This window comes from Orcinus orca, chromosome 8 (genome assembly GCF_937001465.1).
Source record: "Orcinus orca chromosome 8, mOrcOrc1.1, whole genome shotgun sequence".
In the NCBI taxonomy this organism is placed as follows: domain Eukaryota; kingdom Metazoa; phylum Chordata; class Mammalia; order Artiodactyla; family Delphinidae; genus Orcinus; species Orcinus orca.
The window spans coordinates 95,733,020-95,757,976 of NC_064566.1; the positions used below are offsets into that span (position 1 = coordinate 95,733,020).

At 37.2% G+C, this 24,957-nt stretch overlaps 1 protein-coding gene across 3 annotated transcripts in view; it reads left to right on the top strand.

Annotated features, from left to right (window-relative positions):
• The window catches only part of CBL (Cbl proto-oncogene), an 88,890-nt gene that overhangs the window by 38,797 nt on the left and 25,136 nt on the right, over positions 1 to 24,957 (top strand). For all 3 annotated transcript variants that reach the window (XM_004273300.3, XM_049712963.1, XM_049712964.1), the window contains 7 exons: positions 13,628 to 13,774; positions 15,588 to 15,744; positions 16,566 to 16,687; positions 17,025 to 17,162; positions 18,472 to 18,559; positions 19,375 to 19,506; positions 19,720 to 19,923. In XM_004273300.3, the coding sequence (XP_004273348.1) occupies positions 13,628 to 13,774; positions 15,588 to 15,744; positions 16,566 to 16,687; positions 17,025 to 17,162; positions 18,472 to 18,559; positions 19,375 to 19,506; positions 19,720 to 19,923 (988 nt within the window). The remainder of the gene's footprint in view (positions 1 to 13,627; positions 13,775 to 15,587; positions 15,745 to 16,565; positions 16,688 to 17,024; positions 17,163 to 18,471; positions 18,560 to 19,374; positions 19,507 to 19,719; positions 19,924 to 24,957) is intronic.

The following is a 24,957-nucleotide window of genomic DNA, read 5'->3' on the forward strand; positions in this document are numbered from 1 at the left end:
TGGCTATTATAAATACAGCTAATAGGAACATTCATGTCCAAATCTTTGTGTGGGCATATATTTTAATTTCTTTGGGGCAGATATCTAGGGTGATATATAACGCTTCACTGGATTCTATTTAATAATCGTTTAGGATTTTCCCATCTATTCTGGTAAGTGAAATTAGCATATAGTTTTTTTCTCATGGTCTTTGATTATGGAAGTAATCAAAATGAATGAGTTTTCTTTCTGTATTTTTGAACAGCTTGTAGAAATAAGAGCTTTTATGGGGAACGTATAGCAAAAATTCTTCCATAATGCCATCATGGTCTAATACGCGTGCTTGTACACACATGTGTATGTGACTGTGTCTATGTGTGAGAGCAGGGAATGGATTTTGATACCTACTCTATTTAATGGTTTTTGGTTTACTCAGGGTTTGGAATAGTCCATTTCCCCTAAATAAGTTTACGTATGGTGCTTGCCATATAGTAAGCATTCAATGTTTATGAAATAAATTAGTGAAAATTACTGGAAGAGAGTTCATTGTATTCTGTTATTAAATTACTGTTTATATTTTTAGTTATGTCTCTAATTTTGTTAGATTTAAAGTTTGTGCATTCTGAAGATTTTTACAATTCGTCATGAGAGGTTTAATTTGGAACTCTTATGAAGCTTTTAAATTTCTTGTATTCAAGTCAAGATACATGTATGATTTTTCTCCATTTTTTATATATTCTTATGCTTTATTTTCCCCCATTCATGAATATACCTCTGCTCCTCTGACAATAATTGAAATTTTATCACGAGTTTTACTTTACTGAGTAGTAAACACAGTAAATGTTGTTTACTTTTGCACAGTGCCTCTAATACCTAAGTTCCATATAAGTTTTCCTGCTGGGAAGTATGATAAATACCGCTGAACAGGTGTTAGAAGCCCTAACATTTGAGAATCTTTGAAGAAGTGTTAAGAAACTCATTGCGTTTTCATCAACTCTGTGTTTCATCTGCATAGAAGATACGGAGAAACAAAGATTGGGTCTCAAAGAGTGGCATTAATTCTGCCTCATGTGAGAAAAACTAAAAAAATTAGCACTATATTCTTATAAAGGTGAATATAGCACACTTAGAACATTGATTGCCCAGTGTTTCCAAATATTTTTCACATGGTTTTGTTTTTAAAGAAGAGAAGCCTGCCACTCCTGTCCTTTTCTGACTCCATCATACTACCTACCCCCCTACTCCCAAAGGGAGAAATTCCAAATCTTTTCAAAACTGTACTTCAGTTTCTTTTTAATTTTCTTTTTTCTTGGCCACACAGCGTGGCATGCGGGATCTTAGTTCCCTGACCAGGGATCGAACCTACGCCCCCTGCATTGGAAGAGTGGAATCTTAACCACTGGACCGCCAGGGAAGTCCCTCTTTTTAATTTTTAAAATTTTATTGAGATATAATTGGCTTACAGCGTTATTTAAGGTTAAGGTGTGCAACATGATTTGGTAAAAATTCTATTTCATTTTGATTATCCTGTGTGAGGGAATTAGCAGACAGGTCATTCCCAACAGTGTCAACAGTCTTATACATGATTTCACAAATCTGTTTCCCTACTTGCTCCTCTTTCCCAAGCTGCCTGCTAGACATGCCATATTATTATCTTTCAGACATCTCACACTCGGCATGTCTGAACATTGAATGTATCCTCTTCATTAGCAAACCAACTTCCTCTTCTGAGGTCCCTCAGTTAATATTATGTAGTGGTGACAGGTGTGAGTTACTGAGATTGCATCTTGGATTAATTTCTTTCTGCTGAGGTTTGTTAATCTATAAAGTGAGGATAATAGAATCAATCTTAGAGGATTGTGAATGAAAATTAATTAAATAATAAAAAATATAAAATGCCTGACACATAGTAAGCCCTTTAAATGTATTAGCTTTATTAATATATATATTTTTTAAGACCCTACTCTCAGCTGCTCAGGCTCAGTTTCAGGTTCATCATCTCCGCTCTCCTACTCAGTCATCTCATCTGCTTGGTTTTGCTTCTGCAGTATCTCTCAAATCTGTCTTATTTTACTGCCCGTGTTCGGGCTCCCATTACCTTTCTACTGCAGTACCATCCTGATTGAGCTTTTTGCTTTTGTCGTGTCCTCACTGTTTCATCTTTCACACTGCTTGCTGTCATTTATGGCCTCGAAACAGATTCGATGTCACTCCCCAGTTCCAAACCCTTAATGACTTCCTGCTGCGTTTGTAATATCTCTCACCCCGGTAGTTAAATCTCTACATTTTGAGTCCTGCCTGTGTTATTCAGTTTTATCCTATGCTACCATGATTCTACATTCTAGCCATGTCCGTTTATTTTCGAGTCCCTGAACTTTCTTCTACTGAGCCTTTGCTTTGGTCATTCCCTTGGCTTAGAATCCCTTTCCCTTCCATATTGTCTGTTGAAATCCCATCTATTTCTTTAAAATCCAAGAAGCCTCCTGAATTATACTAGTTTTAATTAGTGCTTCTCCTACCCATGCTCTTGTGACTCCTTGTTTTTATTGATACTTCACTCTTGCACTCACCAAAGTCTGCCTAAATGTGAGTCTGCTTTGATAACTAGTCAGGGCCAGGAACACCTTCTTTCCTGTGTTATCTGACGTCTTTATTTATAGCTTTTTAATAAAAGTATGTTGAATTTGATAAAAATACTACTAATTAAATACTAACTAAATAAGTAAAATGCTAATACCAGAGTTTTACAGAGACATAGAATCTTGAACTTGAGGAGGATTATTTTTCATGGAAAATATATTGAAGAAAATGGCAGTGATGAAGATTTTTCTGGTATTGATGCCTCCAAACAGAGATGCAGATAGATATAGAAAATTTCATTATCTTTCCCAAGTTTTGAGAATAACAAAGTTTAGTAGCTACTCTGTGTTTGTTCAGAGAAACAGTATATTTAAATGGAAATGGATGTCTGATATGTCATATACTCAGGAGTTAAATAATTAATGATAATTAGATATACTTTCTATATACTTGATTAGATTGTATTAGAGCTGTCTCTTGCTCGGTATATAATTTTCTTTGTCTGTCTATGTATCTATATACTTTTAAGTTTATTTTTTAAGTTCACAGGATAAAACTTCTGAAAAGGGCTTGGTGGTTTTTGTCATTTGTTGGGGGGAGGGTATGAGAAGTTTTGGAGATTTCTGTATTATGTTACTGATGTGCTTGTATGTTCTTTAAGGAACTGGTATAGAGAAATAGTAATCAGTTCTCAGGGTTAATATGCTTTTAGCTGCAGACAGATGCTCCAGTGTATGTAACTTACATAGCTGTCTTTCAGAACTTGGGTTGAGTAAATTCAAAGGTTGTTTTGAAATATAGAGAAGTCTGATTATATTCTTGAACTCTTTAGGAAATAATGATGATAGTACCATAAGTTAATGTAACTTAGTGAACATTTGCTGAATGTTCACAATGAGTTTTAAGCTATTTTTGTTTTTTTCCAACCACACTAAAACCAAAGGTATTAACTTATAAATATTATGTCTCTATGGTATGTGCTTTAATGAATCACATTAATCATTTAAAAATACTGACTTGGGCTTCCCTGGTGGCGCAGTGGTTGAGAGCCCGCCTGCCGATGCAGGGGACATGGGTTCGTGCCCTGGTCTGGGAAGATCCCACATGCCGCGGAGCGGCTGGGCCCGTGAGCCATGGCCACTGAGCCTGCGCGTCTGGAGCCTGTGCTCCGCAACGGGATTGGCCACAACAGTGAGAGGACCGCGTACCGCAAAAAAAAAAAAAAAAAAAAAAAAACTGACTTGGGTGTAAGTGATCTGTTTTACATGAGTTAGGAAAGAAGGAATATATCTGTGAAAAAATAAATCTTTTCCAATAGTGACTACAGTGGAGAAGCATGGCAAATACTTACTGCCTTAACCAGGTGGTCAAGGTTAACATCACTAGTGATGTCATGTGGACTTCATGTACCCTCCAATATGATGTGTTGAGATAGGCACTTCACTTCTGTGATATTGTGTCCATAAACTCATAACCCCAGTCAGAGCATGAGAAAAACATCGGCTTTACATATTGAGACACGTTTTACAAAATACCTAACCCCAGTACTCCTCAAAACTATTAAGGTCATGAAAAACAAGGAAAGACTAAGAAGCTATTACAGACCAGGGGAGACTAAGGAGATGTGACGAATAAATATAATGTAGTATCCTAGATTGGATCCCAGGATAGTTAAGGACGTTAATGGAAAAAACTGGTGAAACCTGAATAAAGTCTAGGGTTTAATTAATAGCACTGTACTGATGTTGGTTTCTTAGTTTTGGCAAATGTACGACAGTAATATATTAAGGGAAACCAGAGCTGAATGAGGGGTATATGGGAATGCTTTGTACTATCTTTGCAACTTTTCTGTAACTCTAAAATTCCAAAATAAAAAGTTTATTTAAAAAATAAGTAATATTTTTCAAGTCTATAAATGTATTGAATGTCTCTTAAGTGCAAGGCAGTGTGCTCGCCACTGCAGGGCATAGAGTGTGTAAGGTACCTTCACTGCCCCTGCCCTTAAGGAGTTGTCATCCAGCTGGGGAATAGGACAACTGATACAAAGTAGAACATGATGAAGCCAGTACAGAGTGTGAGCAAGATGCTATAGGGGTGTGGGTGTGGGGTGTCTGAGTTTGAAAGTAGACATTGAATGAAGACTGGGAATCCTTCCCCACCCGCCCCCCCCTCCCCCGCCCCTAGCGTCCACACCAAGAAGATAGCATTTAAAATGAATTTTGAATGGGCAGGACATAGGTAACCATAGTCATTGGAAAGGAAATACATATCATACCAGCAAGTCTGGGCTCTTGAATCACAGACCTGCTCTGCCACTTATTTGCTCTGTGACCTTGGACAGGTTATTTGATGTCACTAAGTCTTTGTTTCTCCTTGTAAAATAGGATTAGTAATTTCTATTTCAAAGCATTATTATGAGAATTAAATGAGGTATACATGTAGCTTAACAAAGTATCTGATACACAGTAAGCTCTTAATGTTAACTATTAGAGAAGGAGAGGACATATATTACTGATGTAACACCATCACTGAAGGCCTGGGGCCTGGAAAGTATAGAATGTTTTGGGAAATATTGAGTAGTATCTGTCTAGAAAGGTGAATCAGGACCATATTGTGAGTGCTTTGACTTACAAGCAGAGCAACTTGAACTTTTTTGGTGGTTATTGGGAAGTCATTGAGGATTTTGGTGTAGAAGGATTAAGGAGATTGAGTCTGTGTTTTAAGATTAATCTGATAGAAGTACGAGGGGCATGTTGGAGATTCTCATGTGGGCTGCTGCCTTCCCTTTTATCTGGTGAATTAGATTAGTGTTTCTTTAGGTTTAAAATTCTATGAAACAGCTCAAAATGCTCTGAATGATAATGTTGTAATCTGTTACCATGTAACTTGGGGGTCTCGGAAGCAGGACCATTAGTATATTATCAAATATACTTAATATGTTTAGTGAAAAAGGCCATTGATATTTTTAGATACATTGGCTTAGAATTTTTTTGAATAGGTGATGCTTTTTGCCTCGACACCCCTCTTTTTTTTTTTAGCAGCTTAAGCAGATACGAGTTAAACAGTAATTCATTGACTTCCTGTGAAGCTTTGTTGAAAGAAGTTCCGTTGTATCTATTTTTAAAGCTGATTACTGTGAGCAGAGGACGCTGCTATTGAGTTATAAATGTCATCTCAGTATGTTCTCACTCAGCATTCTTTGGATGACACTAGTGTTTGCATATAAGGTTTTGGAGTTTAATGAATAGAAAAAGCAGCACAGTTATCACTGAAATAGTACCAGTAAATGAAATACTTAAAAACATGGATCACTTCACTATTGAGCAGTATAATTATTTATCATCATTTATGTAGGTTTTACAGCCCACACCATGGCTGAATGGCAAAGAGTGAGTTATATTGTGACCTCATTTGGGAAATATTTTACAGCTCCAAAATGGCATTGTGTAATGTTGTGCAGTTTGTCTGTCAATCATTGTATTGTGTTAATCATTCTGAAACTTACCTGCTGGGAAGTACAGGATCATTGGGTCTACAGATATTATTAAAATAGATTATTGGGGTTTTCCCCCAATGTTTTATTATAAAATTTTTTTATTATAAAAGTCAAACAGAAATTGGAAGAATTTTATAATAATTATATACATATTAACTAAATTATTGTTTTCAAAAGGAAAGCTCCACTTTCTTCTCTTTTTAAAAATCAAAAAGACTTCTGAGTGTTTGAACCATTTTCACATGTGATAGTATTTTCATATAGCTGAGATGATTTTTGATGTTTCCATGTTATTTCTTCAGAAATGATAAAATTCTTTGAGTAAAATAATTCACTACAGATTCTGGAATTTAACCAGATCCCTAGTGTTACGAGTAGATAACAGTATTTTAATTTATCCCCATATATGGTTCATACAATTAACTGTTCATTTAAATTCCATAAGATATAAGTTTATTTAAATTCTTTGCAGGCAGAAATAAAATATACTTTTAAAAATTATTATTTCTTGACATAATTTCTAGCCTGTCACGTAAGGATAAAGTGCTAGCTTTCTTTCTCTCATGTCTTCTTCAATATTATGAAAATAAACTGCTGAAGTTAAGGTTTCTTTTCCAGTTTCAAATCAGTGATATAGCATAAATTTATACATTTTTATAAATGGAAAGATATCTTTAAGAGTAATTGGTTCCAGCTTCCTTATATTACATTGGAATCAATGGAGGCCCAGAGAGATTAAATAACGTCACAGGACACAATAAATTAATGCTAGACCAGGAAATACATTTTAGATTTCTAGTCGTCTTGACTATTATTATATATATTTTCAGGTACTCCTTTGTAGAAAGAATAAACAGAGCATGCTTGTCAGTTATAGAATTTATCTCTTGACTGTCAAAATGGAGTTTCAGAAAAAGTAACCATAAGTGAGAATATCTTTATGAATACATTGGACTGATTGTTTTGTAAGTCATCATTTAATATTTTTCTAGAAGATCTCAACCTCTCTCTCTTTTTTTAAATAAATAAATTTATTTATTTATTTTTGGCTGCGTTGGTCTTCGTTGCTGCAGGCAGGCTTTCTCTACTTGTGGCCATCAGAGGCTGCTCTTCATGGGGTGTGCAGGCTTCTCATTGCGGTGGCTTCTCTTGTTGCCGAGCACGGGCTGTAAGGCATGCAGGCTTCAGTAGTTGTGGCACGTGGGCTCAGTAGTTGTGGCTTGCGGTCTCTAGAGCACAAGCTCAGTAATTGTGGCACACGGGTGTAGTTGTGGCGCACAGGCTTAGTTGCTCCACTGCATGTGGGATCTTCCCGGACCAGGGCTTGAACCCATGTCCCCTGCATTGGCAGGCGGATTCTTAACCACTGCGCCACCAGGGAAGTCCAAGAAGATCTCAGTCTCTTAATATTCATTTCTCAACAGTCTTTTTCTTCTTGAAACTTTTATTGTACTTCTAAGCGATGGAACATTCTCATTGAAACAAAAAAGAGTGGTACTACTCTCCGTACTTGTCTTAAACATTAATAAATACATTTTAATATAGAGGGTTAATATATCTCCCCATACTATGTTCTTTTTTCCATTTCCTCTTTCTCTGCAAGGTACTTTGTGGCCAAGAGTTACAAGGCAGCTTGTTTTTCAGTATTTTGTGTAATAGAAAATGCATTGGTTGGCATCATTTGAGGAGTTTTCTGTTTATCTCATATTCATATAAAGGCTACTTTCCCACACTGTCTTGCTTGCTCTATAGAAATGGTGATTGTGGTTTCTATCAGGTTGTATTATCTTTCTACTTTTTTTTTTTTTTTTTTTTTTTTTTTTTGCGGTACGCGGGCCTCTCACTGCTGTGGCCTCTCCCGTCGTGGAGCACAGGCTCCGGACGCGCAGGCCGAGCGGCCATGGCTCACGGGCCCAGCCGCTCCGCGGCACGTGGGATCCTCCCAGACCGGGGCACGAACCCGCGTTCCCTGCATCGGCAGGCGGACTCTCAACCACTGCGCCACCAGGGAAGCCCTATCTTTCTACTTTTGAAGCTGAAACAGAAGCTATAATTGTGCATTTAATTTTTATATACTTAAATATTAGTGACATATAAATCTTAGTCCCTTACTAGCTGAAATTATGCACAAGAAAATGTATACCATTACTTTAGGCCTGAGGTACAAAGGTACATTGGCTTTTAGAGTAGGACCTGAGGTAGGGGGAAAATAACTCACACCAGTCTTGAACCTTTTTAAAAATTGACACTGCATACTGAATCAGCATTTGATTATGGGGAAGTTGTGAGAGGACAAGAGAAGGGAAAGATGGAAGCTATAGAGTAGAATTTGCAGTTACTTAGATGTAAATGGTTAGCGTGAAAGGTAGTAAAAATTACCTTCTTCAAATACTGAGTTAAAGAAAAGCTTGTATTGATCCTACTTGCTGCTACTCAGAGAAGGAAAAGTTTTGTCTTCAGGGCATTTACAAAAAATAGAACAATTGTTGTTTCTTTGTGGATATTTGGAGAAATGTTAGAACATATTGTATGAATTGAAGTAACTGCTGACAGAATTTTGAAATGTATTGCTTACTTGTAATAAGCCCAAATATCTATCATGCCTCATTGTTCTAAGTTTACATGTTTAGACAGATTTTGCTGATTAAATTCTGCCCTATACACTGTAGACACGGAGCCATAAGCCTAAGGCCTTAAAATGTTATTGAAACAGAATTTAAACTTGGACCACTTACAAAATACCCTGACCCATGGGCTTTTGTAGATTCTTTTTTCTCGTTTTAAGAAGTGTGATGCTTACAGTGCACATCTCTGGTGGTTTTAAGAAATGTAAGCTGGCTTTTTGGGGGATGCATCCTTGAGTATGAAAGTGTCTTAAATTGATTTTCAGTAACTATTTCAGTCAGCACTTCAAATTGCTCTTAGGCACCTGGTGACATTACATCTTTGCGGTCAATAACTTTCACCTTTTTGTGGCTTACTTCACAAATTAAAACTTTTTGTCCATTATATTTTGGTATGTATATTTTATCTCTGATCTAGCATAGTACTGGATACCTGGTAGATTCTCAGGGGAAAATTATTTAAAGAGTCAAAGATGCTGACATGGCCCAGTCATCCAAAGACTCGCTTCCTGCCTTCTCTTCAGAATTGGCTTAAAAATCAACAATAAGAGAGGTTCCTAAGACCACTCCCTCTAAAACGGCAATCTTAACATGCCTCTCTTCTCATACCCTCCTTTGTTTTTCTTCAAAGCCTTTTTCTCCTACTACCTGATATTCTACCATGGGAATGTGAATGCTATAAAACCAGGAATTTTGTTTTGTTGCATTGTTGTATCCATCCCTAGTGCCTAGCACACAGTATGCAGTCAGATGTTTTCTAAAGGTATAATAAAGGTTAGAAATTATGCCAGATGCCAAAGGGTTATAAATATATATCAGAAATGAATTCATCCCTCATGTACACAAATAACTGTAGTACAAGATGGGTTCAGATGACATAAGAGAACTTCAGTGAAAATACTGGGGGTATTTTAGAGGTTTATTACTTCTAGCTGGCTTCTTAGGAAATGACAGTTAAGCTGTGTCTTTTGCAGACTAAGGAACAAATAAGCAGTGGTTCAGAGGTGCAAAAGTGAATAAGGGTAGTATGTATAAGAAGAGGTAAAACGTTCAGTTTGAGTAGAATATACTAGTGAAATTAGTTATAAAGGTAGGTTAGACCCAGGTTAGTGGAAAGTCTAAAAATCAAAGTTGAGTTTGGATTTTGTCCCACTGGTACTGTAGAAATTGGTTTTCCCCCCCTCCTTGAAAGGCAGTTATGTGTGGTATGATTGAACGTGCATAGGAATAGACTGAAGATGGAAGTTTGAATTATGGAGTAGGTAGGCGCAGGTAGCAAGGAGTGCATATTAGAATAATAATACAAATTCAAAGGTAGGATTGACAACAAATGATTAGCAAATTGACAAGTCAGATATGGAGACTAAAGAAAATGGAGGCAGCTAAGATGACTGACTCTAAGGTTCTGAACTTGTGGGAAGTAAGATGGTGTTGTCATTAAATACAGAAAATAGAGAACATGAAGAAAGAGCAGGTTTGAGAAAGAAGGTTAGTTTATTTATTTTTTAGAAGTATATTTATTTAATTCCAATTAACAAATTTGTTTTTTTAAATTGAAGTATAGTTGATTTACAGTGTTTCAGGTGTATAGCAAAGTGATTCAGTTGTATATATATATTCTTTTTCATATTCTTTTCTATTATAGGTTATTACAAGATACTGAATATAGTTCCCTGTGCTATACAGTAGGTCCTTGTTGTTTATCTATTTTGTATGTAGTAGTGTGTATCTGTTAATCCCAAATTCCCAAAATCTGTTATTACCGCCCCACCCCCACCCCAATCCCCAAGGAAGGTTAGTTTAATCTTGAATGTGTTGCTTTGTGGTGCTAGCGTTTGAATGGAGAAATGCAGTAGGCAGTTGGAAAGCTACTAAGGCCTAAGATTTGGGAACCTTTTGCAAAGCAGTTTTTGAAGCCTTGAGATTGCAAAGGAAGAGTCAAGAGGGAAAGAAAGGAAAATGATGGAGAGCAAATTCTTGGGAAATAGTTATGTTAGGAGAATAGAAAGAATAGCCAAAGGAAGAACAAAAGCAAGTAGGAGAACCAAGAGAGGATGACATTGGAGCGACTAAGGAAAGACATTTTCAGGAAGAAGTAAGATTCAAACCTGTTTCTTGCAGAAAGAGTTCTGTTGTAACCTTGGGAGTATGATATATGTATTGTGTGGGCCAAAAGGTTCGTTCAGTTTTTTCCATAAGATGGCTCTAGTAGCACTTGGTTGTCTTTAACTTCATTGAAAACAATTTTGTTAGGTTGTATGTGACAGCTGTCATATCAGTGTGCATTTAAAAAAAGACTTATCAAAATTGGTGAATTTTTGTGTAGTCATTTTAATATTGAAGATGGAAGAAAAAAAGCAACATTTTCAGCATATTATGCTTTATTATTTCAAGAAAGGTAAAAACGCAACCGAAATGCACAAAAGATTTGTGCAGTATGTGGAGAAGGTGCTGTGACTGATCGAACGTGTCAAAAGTGGTTTGTGAAGTTTCATGCTGGAGATTTCTCGCTGGATGATGCTCTATGGTCGGGTAGACCAGTTGAAGTTGATAGCCATCAAATCGAGACATTAATTGAGAACAATGAATGTTATACCTGGTGGGAGATAGCCGACATGCTCAAAATATCCAAATCAAGCGTTGAAAATCATTTGCACCACCTTGGTTATGTGAATCGCTTTGATGTTTGGGTTCCAAATAAGCGAAAAAAACCTTCTTGACCATATTTCCGCATGCGATTCTCTACTGAAACATAATGAAACATTCCATTTTTAAAACAAATTGTGACGGGCGATGGAAAGTGGATACTGTACAATAGTGTGGAATGGAAGAGATTGTGGGGCAAGCGAAATGAACCTCCACCAACCACACCAAAGGCTGGTCTTCATCCAAAGAAGGTGATGTGTATTTGGTGGGATTGGAAGGGAGTCCTCTATTATGAGCTCCTTCTGGAAAACCAGACGATTAATTCCAACAAGTACTGCTCCCAATTAGACCAACTGAAAGCGGCACTCGACAAAAAGCGTCCAGGATTAGTCAACAGAAAGCACATAATCTTCCATCAGGATAAGGCAAGACCGCATGTTTCTTTGATGACCAGGCAAAAACTGTTGCAGCTTGGCTGGGAAGTTCTGATTCATCCGCCGTATTCACCAGACATTGCACCTTCGGATTTCCATTTATTTCGGTCTTTACAAAATTCTCTTAATGGAAAAATTTCAATTCCCTGAAAGACTGTAAAAGGCACCTAGAACAGTTCTTTGCTCAAAAAGATAAAAAGTTTTGGGAAGATGGAATTATGAAGTTGCCTGAAAAATGGCAGAAGGTAGTGGAACAAAAGGGTGAATACATTGTTCAATAAAGTTCTTGGTGAAAATGAAAAATGTGTCTTTTATTTTTACTTAAAAAACCAAAGGTACTTTTTGGCCAACCCAGTATTTTCTCTGATACACGTTTTTCTGCTATACTGTTTAGCATAGCTCTTTACACATAGTAGGTTCTCAACAGCTTAGCATATCCTAAGGGAATAATGGACTCTCTCCTGCTTATCTTTAAGGATTAACATTTGGCAAAATGTTATATAAATATTGAGTGCAGTCAGGTGTCCTGCAGAAGTCTTTGGGAAGTCATTGGGACTAATTTGTGCTTTGCAGATTTTCTATCATGTTATCTGTGATATATTCTCGATAGTTTCTATTTTTGTTGCCTCTTTGGTAAAATAGTAAAAGTCCTAACCAGCAATAATTGAAGGCTCTTAAAGTACCAGGAGGAAAACAGTTAATGGAGTTTAGGGATTGGATAAGTGCTTGTATTTTTTATCTTACTTGAGCTATTTAGCATATGAATTATTTTAGACTGTCTTCAAAGAATATTAATTTTATCACTTTTGTAGGTGCTTTCAGAAATAAGAGACTAGAAAGAATATAACTTGATACAAGTGCAGGAAGACAAATATCAAAAAACTGAAGCTGATTTGTTGAAAAGCTGATTAGAAAGATTTCAGCAGTGTTTTGCAGAAAAGTTAGGGCTATAGGGACTTAGTGCAGCATTTTATCCAGGAAAGACAAAGATGGGACTAGTGGTGACCCTCCAGTATAGCATTAAAAGAGAAAAATCTATCTGTATTAAAGAGAATTTTTAGGCAATAAAATTGATCATGAATTGACTTGAAATTTCATAGTCCCCTTGTGTGACAAAAATTGACTTTTAAAAAAATTAATTAATTTTATCTTTGGCTGTGTTGGGTCTTCATTGCTGCGCGTGCGGGCTTTCTCTAGTTGGGGTGAGCAGGGGCTACTATTCGTTGTGGTGCACGGGCTTCTCATTGCGGTGGCTTCTCTTTGTTGCAGAGCACGGGCTCTAGGTGCATGGGCTTCAGTAGTTGTGGCATGTCGGCTCAGTAGTTGTGGCACACGGGCTTAGTTGCTCCGCGGCATGTGGGATCTTCCCAGACCAGGGCTCAAACCCGTGTCCCCCTGCATTGGCAGGTGGATTCTTAACCACTGCGCCACCAGGGAAGCCTTTATTTTTAATTTAGATGAATTATGGTAATTTAAACATCCAGATTAGTTCATGCAAAGCAGGAAATAATATATTTTGCTTTCCTAACATTTCTTTTGTGAGTGAATGGTTATATCAGTGTACAACTTCTTACACGTATTTGTTGAGTCCTCTTTACCTGTCATCCTAAAAAAGTAAGTTTGTTCATGTAAGTTTATGCTCAGTTATTAGATCTGATTAATTTAAGATTAAAAGTCTTAAAATAGATTTCTGTTAAATTTTTCTTATTTACCATAAAACATTGAACAGAGGGAAAGGAGTAGACCTAGTGAATGCAGCAGTCTTTCTTGCAGTATAAATTACACACCTAGTGTAGTGAATTCAGCACATTTAAAATAAAAATAATTTTATGTGTTCATTTAATCATTGCACTTCTGATCATTTGTAGGCGAAACCTAACCAAACTGTCCCTGATCTTCAGCCACATGCTGGCAGAACTAAAAGGAATCTTTCCAAGTGGACTCTTTCAAGGAGACACATTTCGGATTACTAAAGCAGATGCTGCAGAATTTTGGAGGAAAGCTTTTGGGGAAAAGTAAGACTCAAAATAATGAATTTGAACTATGAAGAACTGAAGCTTGTGTTTTGGGTTTTTGTTTAGTTTTTTATTGATGGAATATTTAAAACATGGGAAACAGAAAAGTAATATATGTGTACCTACTTCCCAACCTTTTTTTGCTCTGATTATTTTTTTTAAAAGAAATAAACCTTTGCAGTTCCGTTGAAACCCACGCTCTTTGACTGAATGCTCTTCTCTTTCTTTACTCATCCATTATGCTGTTAATGGACATTTACATTTCAAACTATTTGCTATTGCAAAACAGTGCTGCAGAAAGCAAAATTGTATTTGTCTTCATATGCAAGAGTTTCTCAATAGTTACATACCTAGAAGTGGGATTGCTGAGTCAGGGGGTTTCACATCTTCTGCTTTGCCAAATATTGCCTAATTGCTTTCCACAGTGGTTGTACCAGTTTATATTCCTATAAGTAGTGCACACATGTTCCAGTAGCTCTGCAATTTGACTAACACTGATGATATGAATTGGTATCATATTTTGCTTTATATTCCTAAATGACAAGGGAGCTTGAGCACCTTTTCACATTTGTCACCAATTAAGAGTCTTATTCTGATCTTCCTATTCCTATTCCTGACTTGTCCATTTTCCTATTGAGTTGTTTGTCTTTTTCCTATTGTAAGATACTAACTCTTTGTTAGTCACTTACATTAGAGATATTTTCTCCTAGTCTACGGCTTGTCTTTCCACTTTGTTATATTGTCTTTGATATTCAGAAGTCTTACATTATATAGACAGATTTATGAGACAAGTTTCTAAGTATTAATATAAATGTTCTTGAATATCCCCTGAAATTTTGGTTCAAAGAACTGAAAAGGTAGAAAACAATAAAATTTTTCAGTTGAATATACAGATCCTAATGTAAATCTCTCTTTAAATGCTTTCTTTCTTTCTTTTTAATTGAAATATAGTTGACGCACACTATTAAGTTAGTTTCAGGTATATACTACATATTGATTTGAAGTTTGTTAAACGCTTGATTTATTTTAAAAAATCATGTTTAAACATTAAATATAGAATAATTAGTGATTTTTAAAAACTTAATTGAAGAGAATGGGAATGAGTTTAACTTTGTTCCTTTAACTTAATAACTAGCTACATTAGAAGAGTTTGAAACGCCACTTGTTCTCTTACTTTCAGGCAGGTGAATACATAAACTTTTCAAAGGCAATGAGATTTTATTTTATTTTTTAAGATCTTGAGAAATAGAAATCCCACAATATCTTTTGCTAGCCATATCTGGGGTTTAATCATTCTCATGTTAAATAATTTCTTCTTCATCTCTATCAGAACTCTGTTCTTCCTGTACCTTAAGCCTATATTCCTCTAGTGAAGTCCTTGATAGTGTGGGTTCCTCAAAAGAACACAGAGTGTTTTATGTGCTTTTAAAAAGTTAAACACAAGCTTTCAGTTAGTAAAGATCTGGACACAGATTATATCTGTTATACAAAAAGGATAATCTTATCTCTCTTTCCAAAGCTTTTCTAATAGAACAAATGTCTGAAGAAAGATGAGAAAGGGAATGAACTTGTAGCATTCTGCCGAAGAAAAGTAGAAAAAGATGTCTCTATTATTAATTTATTCATTAGAAAGTTAAGAAATGTATCATTTATGCCCTTTCTGTTCTCAATGTAAAATATAGTTCAGCTTCTTTAAGAAAATTGAAATTGATATTGAGAGCTTAATGTGGCTCTCTTTTCCTTGAATGTAGCAATGCCTGAAATTATCTGTTATCTCACTCCGCCTTCTCTCCCACCCCCACTCCCATCCTAGGACAATAGTACCTTGGAAGAGCTTCAGACAGGCCCTTCATGAAGTACATCCCATCAGTTCTGGGCTGGAGGCCATGGCTCTGAAATCCACTATTGATCTGACCTGCAATGATTATATTTCAGTGTTTGAATTCGACATCTTTACACGACTCTTTCAGGTAGGATACTAAAACGTTGGCTAAACTAGTTATTGCTATTTTTCTGAAGAGAAACCTTTTTAAAAAATAACATTTGGACATTTGGGATTTTGCCTATTATGAAAATATTTTTATTCGTTCTAGAAACTATAGCCAAAAAAAAAGGTTAAAACTACTCTATTTTATATATACAAATTTTTTTTGTAAAAAGAATAACTATATAATCTGCTTTATTCCCCTCACATTTATAATCTTTCTCTATTATTAAATATTCTTCTTTGCATCATTTTAATGGTTGTAGAACATCCTAAAGATGGGTATAATATATTTAGTGGTTCTGTTATTGAACATTTATGTATGTTTCCAGCTTTTTCTCCTATGGTATTGAAATTCTTGATTGTTAATACTGAGATGTATTGATGCTCCACAAAGAACTCACTTCTTTCTTTTTCTAAAAACAATGGGTGTATATGCCACCTTGTGTAAACCTTTATTTGAAACTTCTTACTTGCACATCTAGGCCTTGCCCTGTTTCTCTGTTTTTGTTTGTTGTTTAGCCTCACTACTGTTGGTTAGAGCTGCTTGGAAATTTTCTGAATTTCATTTTGTATAGTTAAGTTTCTCCCTATAAGCATGTGTAATTTTCTTCTTAGCTTTTCAGAGTTCTTATTTTCCAAACATGTTTGTCTTCCCTTAAAGTAACAACATGATTGAAAATATGTGACACTAAATGGAGAATTTATAATTGAGAATTCAGGTTGTTTTTCCTTTTGTTCTTCATTGCTCTGAGGCTGGTTGTATGTCTTGAGCCAAATGGTCTGATTGATCTCTTGTTTCCTTAGCCCTGGTCTTCTTTGCTCAGGAACTGGAACAGTCTTGCTGTAACTCATCCTGGTTACATGGCTTTCCTGACATATGATGAAGTGAAAGCTCGGCTCCAGAAATTCATTCACAAACCTGGCAGGTCAGTGCAATGAAGCAAAGAGGTTTATTCACCTGAACTTTATTCTCCTGTGACCTTTGCTGAAATAGAGGAAACATGATCTTTTACTAGTTCCCCAGTGACCACATTTCTGCGGCAGAATTGATATCTGTTTATCAGAGGAATTGACATATTCAGATACTATGATTTGATAAATGCTTTCAAGCCACTTAAGAATTGAGCTTATATGTCTTTTGCTTTTGGTCTGAAGCCATTAAAGAATCTATTATTGATGGTCCTTTTGATTTTTGTCTCTGTCTTGTCTTTCCACCCTAATGCAAGTATGTATATTAAAGATTTTGTTTCTCTCTGTTCTCAGTTACATTTTCCGGCTGAGCTGTACTCGTCTGGGTCAGTGGGCTATTGGGTATGTCACTGCTGATGGGAACATTCTCCAGACAATTCCTCACAATAAACCTCTCTTCCAAGCGCTGATTGATGGCTTCAGGGAAGGCTTGTAAGTACATACTGTTTGCCATCTGCTAGAGTCTAGGAACTTAGGGGCTGTAAAACTGCATCATTAATGACTTTATTCCAGGTTTCTTCTGCAGATAAAGATTCAGGACACATATTGACAGGTTATATTGTAGCCCCCGCTATTGGGGCTATTGGATTTTCAGGTTCAGTAGGACTTTGGTTTTTATTTTGGAAGGATTCCTTGAGTGAAATTATTTTTCTCTACTACTTCACTTGTTACCCTGAGTAAATTTTATCTTTCTTTTTTTCTAAATGTTAATTTATTTTCAAATCTATGCTAGATTTTAAAATATACCAATTAGCAGAAAACGTTACCTGTTATTTGACTAGCCAACATCAGAATGATTAGACGTTCCTGATGGCAGCACGCTCAGTGGCCTTCATCAGCCTTCATCCTAACTTCGTTTTGATTCAGCAGCATTTCTTCAGGCTGTGGGCTTTTGTAACCTCTGCTAATATTTATGACTAAGTTCTTATTTATTCCAGAATTGCTATTCCTTTTGGAATTCAAATTGATTATCAGTTGGTAAGCACTAAAAATACTAACAGTTGACCAGGTATCAGAAAACGACTTGTGTTTTAAAGTGATTAGGAAAATCCATTTTCCATCATGCATCGTCTTCTACAGTAACACTGGAGCTGAAAGGGGTACTTCCCCAAATGGCAGAGCAGTTTGATGCTAGAAGCTTCCTGGTAGTTGATCTCGGTGGCTTAATTTGCTTCTTGTTACATTTCTTTTAAATTAACAGACTTCTCTGGTGGTCCAGTCTTTAAGTTAGTGTCTCTCTGTGTTAAATCTGTAAACAAAGGTATTTCAGGTCTTTGGTCAAAGCAAATGTCATTTAAATTAAGAATTTCCACTTTGTGGCCATCCACAGATTAAAATAGGAGTTGGTAAACTGCGGCCCACAGACTAAGTGTTTTGGTACAGCCTGCATCTAAGATAGTTTTTCCTTTTTAAAGTGTTGTTAAAAAAACAACCAAAGAAGAATGTGTGGCACAGACTTACGCGGCTTGCACAGCCTGAAATATTTACTCTCTGGTACTTTACAAAAAAGTTTGTCAACCCCTTGATTAAAATAGAGAAAGAGTATCAGTGTTTGGAGAGTATCTTCTTGGAACTGATCTGTGTTATTTAATTTTTTTGAAGTACTAGTAAAATTTATCTTTGCATTTATGCAAAATTGCCCTTTTAGAATGAGAGAATTCCTAGATAACATTTGTCTGTATTAGTAAGCAGTGATAAATTGGCTTCAGTAGAACCCCAAGATTGGTTACTCTTTTTATAGCTATTTGTTTCCTGATGGACGGAATCAGAATCCAGACCTGACAGGCTTATGTGAACCAACTCCCCAAGACCACATCAAAGTGACCCAGGTGAACTTTGTTTTAAATTATAACCATATTACTAGAGCCAAGCTTTTGTATAATACTTTACAGAACTGACAGTAGAATTATATTAAGTGATTGGAACACGTAAATTTTAAACCATTGACTAGATTAGTGAATTTAGGTGTGTGTGGCTTCTTTTCCTTTTTTTAAATAAATTTATTTATTTTAATTTTTTTTGGCTGCGTTGGGTCTTTGTTGCAGCGAGCGGGGGCTACTCCTCGTTGCTGTGCGCGGGCTTCTCATTGCAGTGGCTTCTCTTGGTTGCAGAGCACGGGCTCTAGGCATGCGGGCTTCAGTAGTTGTGGCTTGCTGACTCTAGAGCATAGGCTTAGTAGTTGTGGCGCACGGTCTTAGTTGCTCCACGGCATGTGGGATTTTCCCCGGGCCAGGGCTCGAACCTGTGTCCCCTGCATTGGCAGGCAGATTCTTAACCACTGCGAGACCAGGAGAGTCCTGTGTGGTTTCTTTTTAAGCTGTGCTTCTTAAAATAGGGCCAAAGGACTTCTCTGGTGGTCCAGTGGTTAAGACACCGTGCTTCCATTGCAGGGGGCACAGATTCGATCCCTGGTCTGGGAACTAAGATCCCACATGCTGCAGGGTGCGGCCAAAAAAAAAAAAGGACCAAGACTAGGTGCTTTCTGTTTTAATTGAACACTGTTGTGACACTTTCATACAAGCAAAAGTAGTATTAAAAGTAACAGTTTTCAATTTTCCTGTTTTTAGCATTTACAGTTGCAGTCATTCATTCAACAGATATTTGCAATAGGCTGAATAATCTCTTAATTTCTTTTTAATCAAAGGAACAATATGAATTATACTGTGAGATGGGCTCCACATTCCAACTGTGTAAAATATGTGCTGAAAATGATAAAGATGTAAAGATTGAGCCCTGTGGACACCTCATGTGCACATCCTGTCTAACATCCTGGCAGGTATGGATCCAAACCATGCTCTTTTCTCAGCTAAGTAATGACAATGAAGAATTGGGGATTATATATCCTTTACGGATATAAAGAATGGCCTGGTTTGTGGGGTAGGTTCTAAACTTTTGATTCTTTTTTCGTTTCTAGGAAATGTATTTTTAGTGGACGAATATTTTAAGAACTTTCAGATGTGTCTATTACCATCTCCTGTTTCCTTTGCAGGAATCAGAAGGCCAGGGCTGTCCCTTCTGCCGATGTGAAATTAAAGGTACTGAGCCCATTGTGGTCGATCCCTTTGATCCTAGAGGAAGTGGCAGCCTGCTGAGGCAAGGAGCAGAGGGAGCTCCCTCCCCAAATTATGATGATGATGACGATGAACGAGCTGATGATTCTCTCTTCATGATGAAGGAATTGGCTGGTGCCAAGGTAAGCTTCAGTTTAAGAGACTGTGGCAAAATCCATTATCAGTTGTGTCCTAAAGCAATAGAGCACTTAATGACATCCAAAATACAAGGAGTAACAATAGCTAATATTTATTGAACGTTTACTGTGTGAGAAAAAATGATGCTAAGTACTTTACTTATTTTAACTCATAATCTTATACTGATACATATTCCCGTAACCATATGAGTAGATATTACTGTTATCCTCATTTAGCAGTGGGAGAAACCAAGGCACAGTGAGGCTAAGGAATTTGCTGAAGGTCACACAGCTAGTAAGTCGAGCCAGAATCTGTGGCCAGACATTCCGGCTTCAAGGCCCATGCTCTTATTGTCTGTATGCTAGAACAGGGCTCTATTCAGATACCTTGGTAGAGAAAATGAGGGGTGAGTAAAAGAATTGGACCCATTTTGCTACTGTGAACAGAATATTTTCTCTAATGGAGTCTTGGCATTGGAAAGTTAGGTTTGGGCGGGAGAAATGAGGCACCGTTAACAACCAAATAAATGGCAACTACAGTGATCGGAGGGTAATAGGAGGTACCATACAGAAACTAAAACTAGAAAGGTCCTAGTAAAGATGGGAAAGATAAAGGCTAAGAAAGTATGTGAACAAGTTCTGTTACGTCAGTGGTAGGGTAAAACAGGGATTTATTCACTAATTAGAAGTAAGGCAGTCATTGAAGATTTTAATAAATATAGGGCAAACAGAGGTTCTAATATGTTGTCAGTTCTCTAGTTTGGACTGTTATAACTTCATAGGAGGCATTTTTTTGTACAAAAGAAGCTTTCTTTTATACCAGCACCTGACTGCCTGGCACATAGTAGGTGCTCAATAAATATTGAAAGGATGGATTCCATCTCTTAAGTGATTGTATCCAGTGTATCTTTTCCTTTCTGTCCTCAATGTCACTGCCTTATTTCAGGCTCTTATAATCATCTGTTCGTCCCGCTTCCAGAGTCATTGATCTACAGCACATACCTTGACTACCTTATTCCTTTGCCTCACACTCTTTAATGACTTCTCATTACTTAATGGAGTAATAAGTCCATTCTCTTTTCTAGGCACTTTGCCCTGGTAATCCTTTCCACTTCGTATTTTGTAATCCAGCAAGACTGAACCACTAAAAATTTCTCCGTGCTTTTGTCTTGATAGTTTCTATGTAATTTAGCTCAGTTTTCATTTCCTAGGAAACCTTTCCATACTCTACCCTGTTTCCCCCATGCCCAAGACCCACAAATAATCTAGGTCTGGCCAAGTGTTTCTGGGATGCTATGAATATGTCTGCCATAGAACTTATCACCTTGTAATATTATATTAAAAGTATTTCCTGGGAATTCCCTGGCTGTCCAGTGGTTAGGGCTCCACGCTTCTGCTGCAGGGGGCACCTGTTCAATCCCTTGCTGGGGAACTAAGATCCTGCATGCCACGTGGTGTGGCCAAAAAAAAACCCAAAAGAAAGTATCCGCAGGGGATTGGGTCCTGGAGTCCCAGCAGATAAAAAAATCTGCAGATGCCCAAGTCCCTTATGTAAAGTGGCACAGTGCAATGAATACAGTCGGCCTTCCTTACTCATTTGGGTTTGGCAGAATTCAGTTCCTTGCCGGTCGTAGAATTAAGATCCCTGTTTCCTTGCTGATTGTCAGCTGACGGTATTTTTTAGGGGCCAGCTACATTCTTTGGCTCCTGGACTCCTTTCCTCCTCCTTCAGTCATGAAGGTTCTCAACTTTTAAGGACTCATGTGATTAGATTGGGCCCACTTGGATAATCCAGGATAATTCCCCTATCTCAAGATCTGTACCCTTAATCACATCAGCAAAGGTCTTTTTGCCAAGTAAGATAACAGATTCTCAGATTCTAGGTTTTAGGGCATGAACATCTTCCTGTGGGAGAGGGGACCGTGATCATTATTCTGTCTACTACAGTCCATATAACAGAATGCTCTGCAGAGTGAACTCAGTTTACATATACTTAAGTGGAAAGCTGTCAATGTGTATTAAATTAAAAAAACAACTGTATATTATATATAATATCACCTTATTTCTGTTAAAATTATTTAGTTACAAAAGAATTATTTTAACATGCATGGGGGGAAAATTGGATGACTACACATCACATTACTATTATTTCTGAGGCTACAGGATCAGAGGACTTTCATTTTATGGTATGTTTGAATTTTTCACGGTTAACACATACTACTTTTGCAAGCTGTTTGTTGTGCTAGTTAAGTAGCTCTCTTGAGTGCTATATGGGATAAGAAACCTAAGACAAAGGCCCAAAAGGAGATAGTAGTTTTATTTGGGAAGAGAATATATATACAGGTGAAACACTATTTAATACAAGCCAGACAGTGCACATTATTCTAAATTGTTGGGTGCACAGTCTAAGTGCTATAGGACTTTAGAGGAAAGAAGAAATTTAACAGTTTTTTCTGTAGCTAATATATATAAATGAGATTAAATTTACTCATTTAAATAAAAGTAATAAATGCATACTGTAGGGCTTCCCTGGTGGCGCAGTGGTTGGGAGTCCGCCTGCCGATGCAGGGGACACGGGTTCGTGCCCCGGTCCGGGAAGATCCCACATGCCGCGGAGCGGCTGGGCCCGTGGGCCATGGCTGCTGAGCCTGCGCGTCCGGAGCCTGTGCTCCGCAGCGGGAGAGGCCACAGCAGTGGGAGGCCTGCGTACCGCAAATAAATAAATAAATAAATAAATGCATACTGTAAAAATTCAAGTAGAAAAACGAACAGCTTCATATATTGTTTTGCACTTGGCTATTCTGTAATTCATTTAGTCTCTTCTTAATGGACATTCCTGTTGTTTCCAGGCTTACACATATGGACATTCTTTTGCAAGTCTGTCTGTAGGGTAAATTTCTAATAGTGGAATTGCTAGATTAGAGTATGTCCATTTAAACTCTTTGAGAGAGGAGAGGGATATAATTAGTGGTGGGACACATGGGAATTTCAGAAAGCCATGGTGTTTCATTTCTTAGCTGAATGATAGGTTCTACGTGGGTGTTTCATCTTTTATTATTCTTTGTACCTTATAGTTCATCATCTACTTTGTATGAATAAAATACTGGAAAAAAAATATCTTAACTTTTTTTGTTCCCAATTTTTTGTCCTAAAGTCACTCCCAAAGTATATGAGACTATGAGAGTGTCTGTTTCGTTATATCCTAGTAGCTTGTTGTTGCTTTTTGCTGTTTGTTTCGTTTTGATTTTTTTTTTTTTTAAATTATTTTTGGCTGCATTGGGTCTTCCTTGCAGTGTACAGGCTTTCTCTAGTTGCGGCGAGTGGGGGCTACTCTTTGTTGCGGTGCGCGGGCTTCTCATTGCGGTGCCTTCTCTTGCTACAGAGCATGGGCTCTAGGCACACGGGCTTCAGTAGTTGCAGCACGGTGGGCTCAGTAGTTGTGGCTCGTGGGCTCTAGAGCACGGGCTCAGTAGTTGTGGCACACGGGCTTAGTTGCTCCGCGGCATGTGGGATCTTCCCGGACCAGGGTTCGAACCCGTGTCCCCTACATTGGCAGGTGGATTCTTAACCACTGTGCCACCAGGGAAGTCCCTGATTTGTTTTTAAAATAGTGAATCTACTTTTTAAAAAATTCCATGTGATCAGTGCACTTGGATTTTTTTTTTTTAAGTTTAAAAGAATTGCTAAAAGGTTTACAGAAATGTCAGTTCCCTGCTTCTACCCCCTCTAACGCCTGTGTCCCATTCAGATTTTTCGGTTCTAAAAGCTGTTCCTTAACCATATACTATACTGCTTTCTCTTGATTCTGCAATATTAGTTATCTGTTTAGAAAAGGATTTAAATGTCTTATCTCCCTCCTTCCTACTCCCTATCTTCCGACTATAGTTAATTTGAATGTTTTTTGGTTCTGTCAGTATTCAAGTGATTTTTGCTCCCTATTGTATCAAGTAATATACTACAATGTGTTGATAATTACTTTTGCTTTCTTTTACAACCTTCTGCTTTTCTGAAATAGTTGATTTACTTTTATTTCCTTAGTGTTCAGTTTGTACCTGTCACGACCACGTCTTACCAAACATCCTCTTGATATGATTTTCTGTGGAGTAAATTCTATTAGCATATTAATATAGTAGATATTATGTTATATAGTATACTAATATATGGGAGTCTGCCATGTTTTGGCTCCAGTCTGGACTGGTTTTTCGCTGGGTGTGCTGCATTCCATGTCACGCTGAGGTGTCTCCCCTCACCATCATCGTGGGACTTCATTGCCTCTTCTTTGTGTTGGAGTGCCTATTTCTTAACTCCCATGTTTTTATGTTTCTTGCTTTAACTTCCTTGTTTGGGTGGAGTATGCTCTCAAAATAGCTTTCTGTGAAAAGGTGAGAGGTGAAATTTTTGAGACGTTTGATATCTTAAAATGTCTCTATTCAACCCTCAAACTGACTAGGTACAGGATTCTAGGTTGAAAAAAAAATTTAGCTCTATGAATTGTTACAGCCTCAGTGACTTCTAGTTTCTGGTGTATTTTTGCTCTTTAGTACCTCCTTTCCCTCTATCCTCAGAAGCCTTTAGGATGTTTTCCTTATCCTTGATTCCCTGAAAATTTAAGTGTTTTGTTGGTTGGTTGATTGGTTATTAGTTTTCTTTTCTTTCTTTGGGCTAGCTATGCAGTGAACGCTTTCTATATGGGTATTTATGTCCCTTAGGTCTTAGAAATATTCTTGTATTATTTCTTTGATAATTCGTCCCCGTATGTGCTTTTATCCTTTTCTGGAACTTTGTTGTATGTTGAGATAAAGAAACATCTCGTGGGTCGGTTATGATATTGAAACGTGAATTGAAGAATATGATTAACTCAATCCTCTGCCCTTTAGGAATGAGAAGGAGGGATGGATGGTGGGAGGGATCAAAATAGGCAGAGAGGGCCTTCCAAATTGAGAAACAACTTGAACAAAGTTAGGGAGGTAGGAATTGCAACACAGGGCATTATGGAAAATGCTGTTGGTTAGGGAGACCAAATTAGACTTGAGAAAGCGA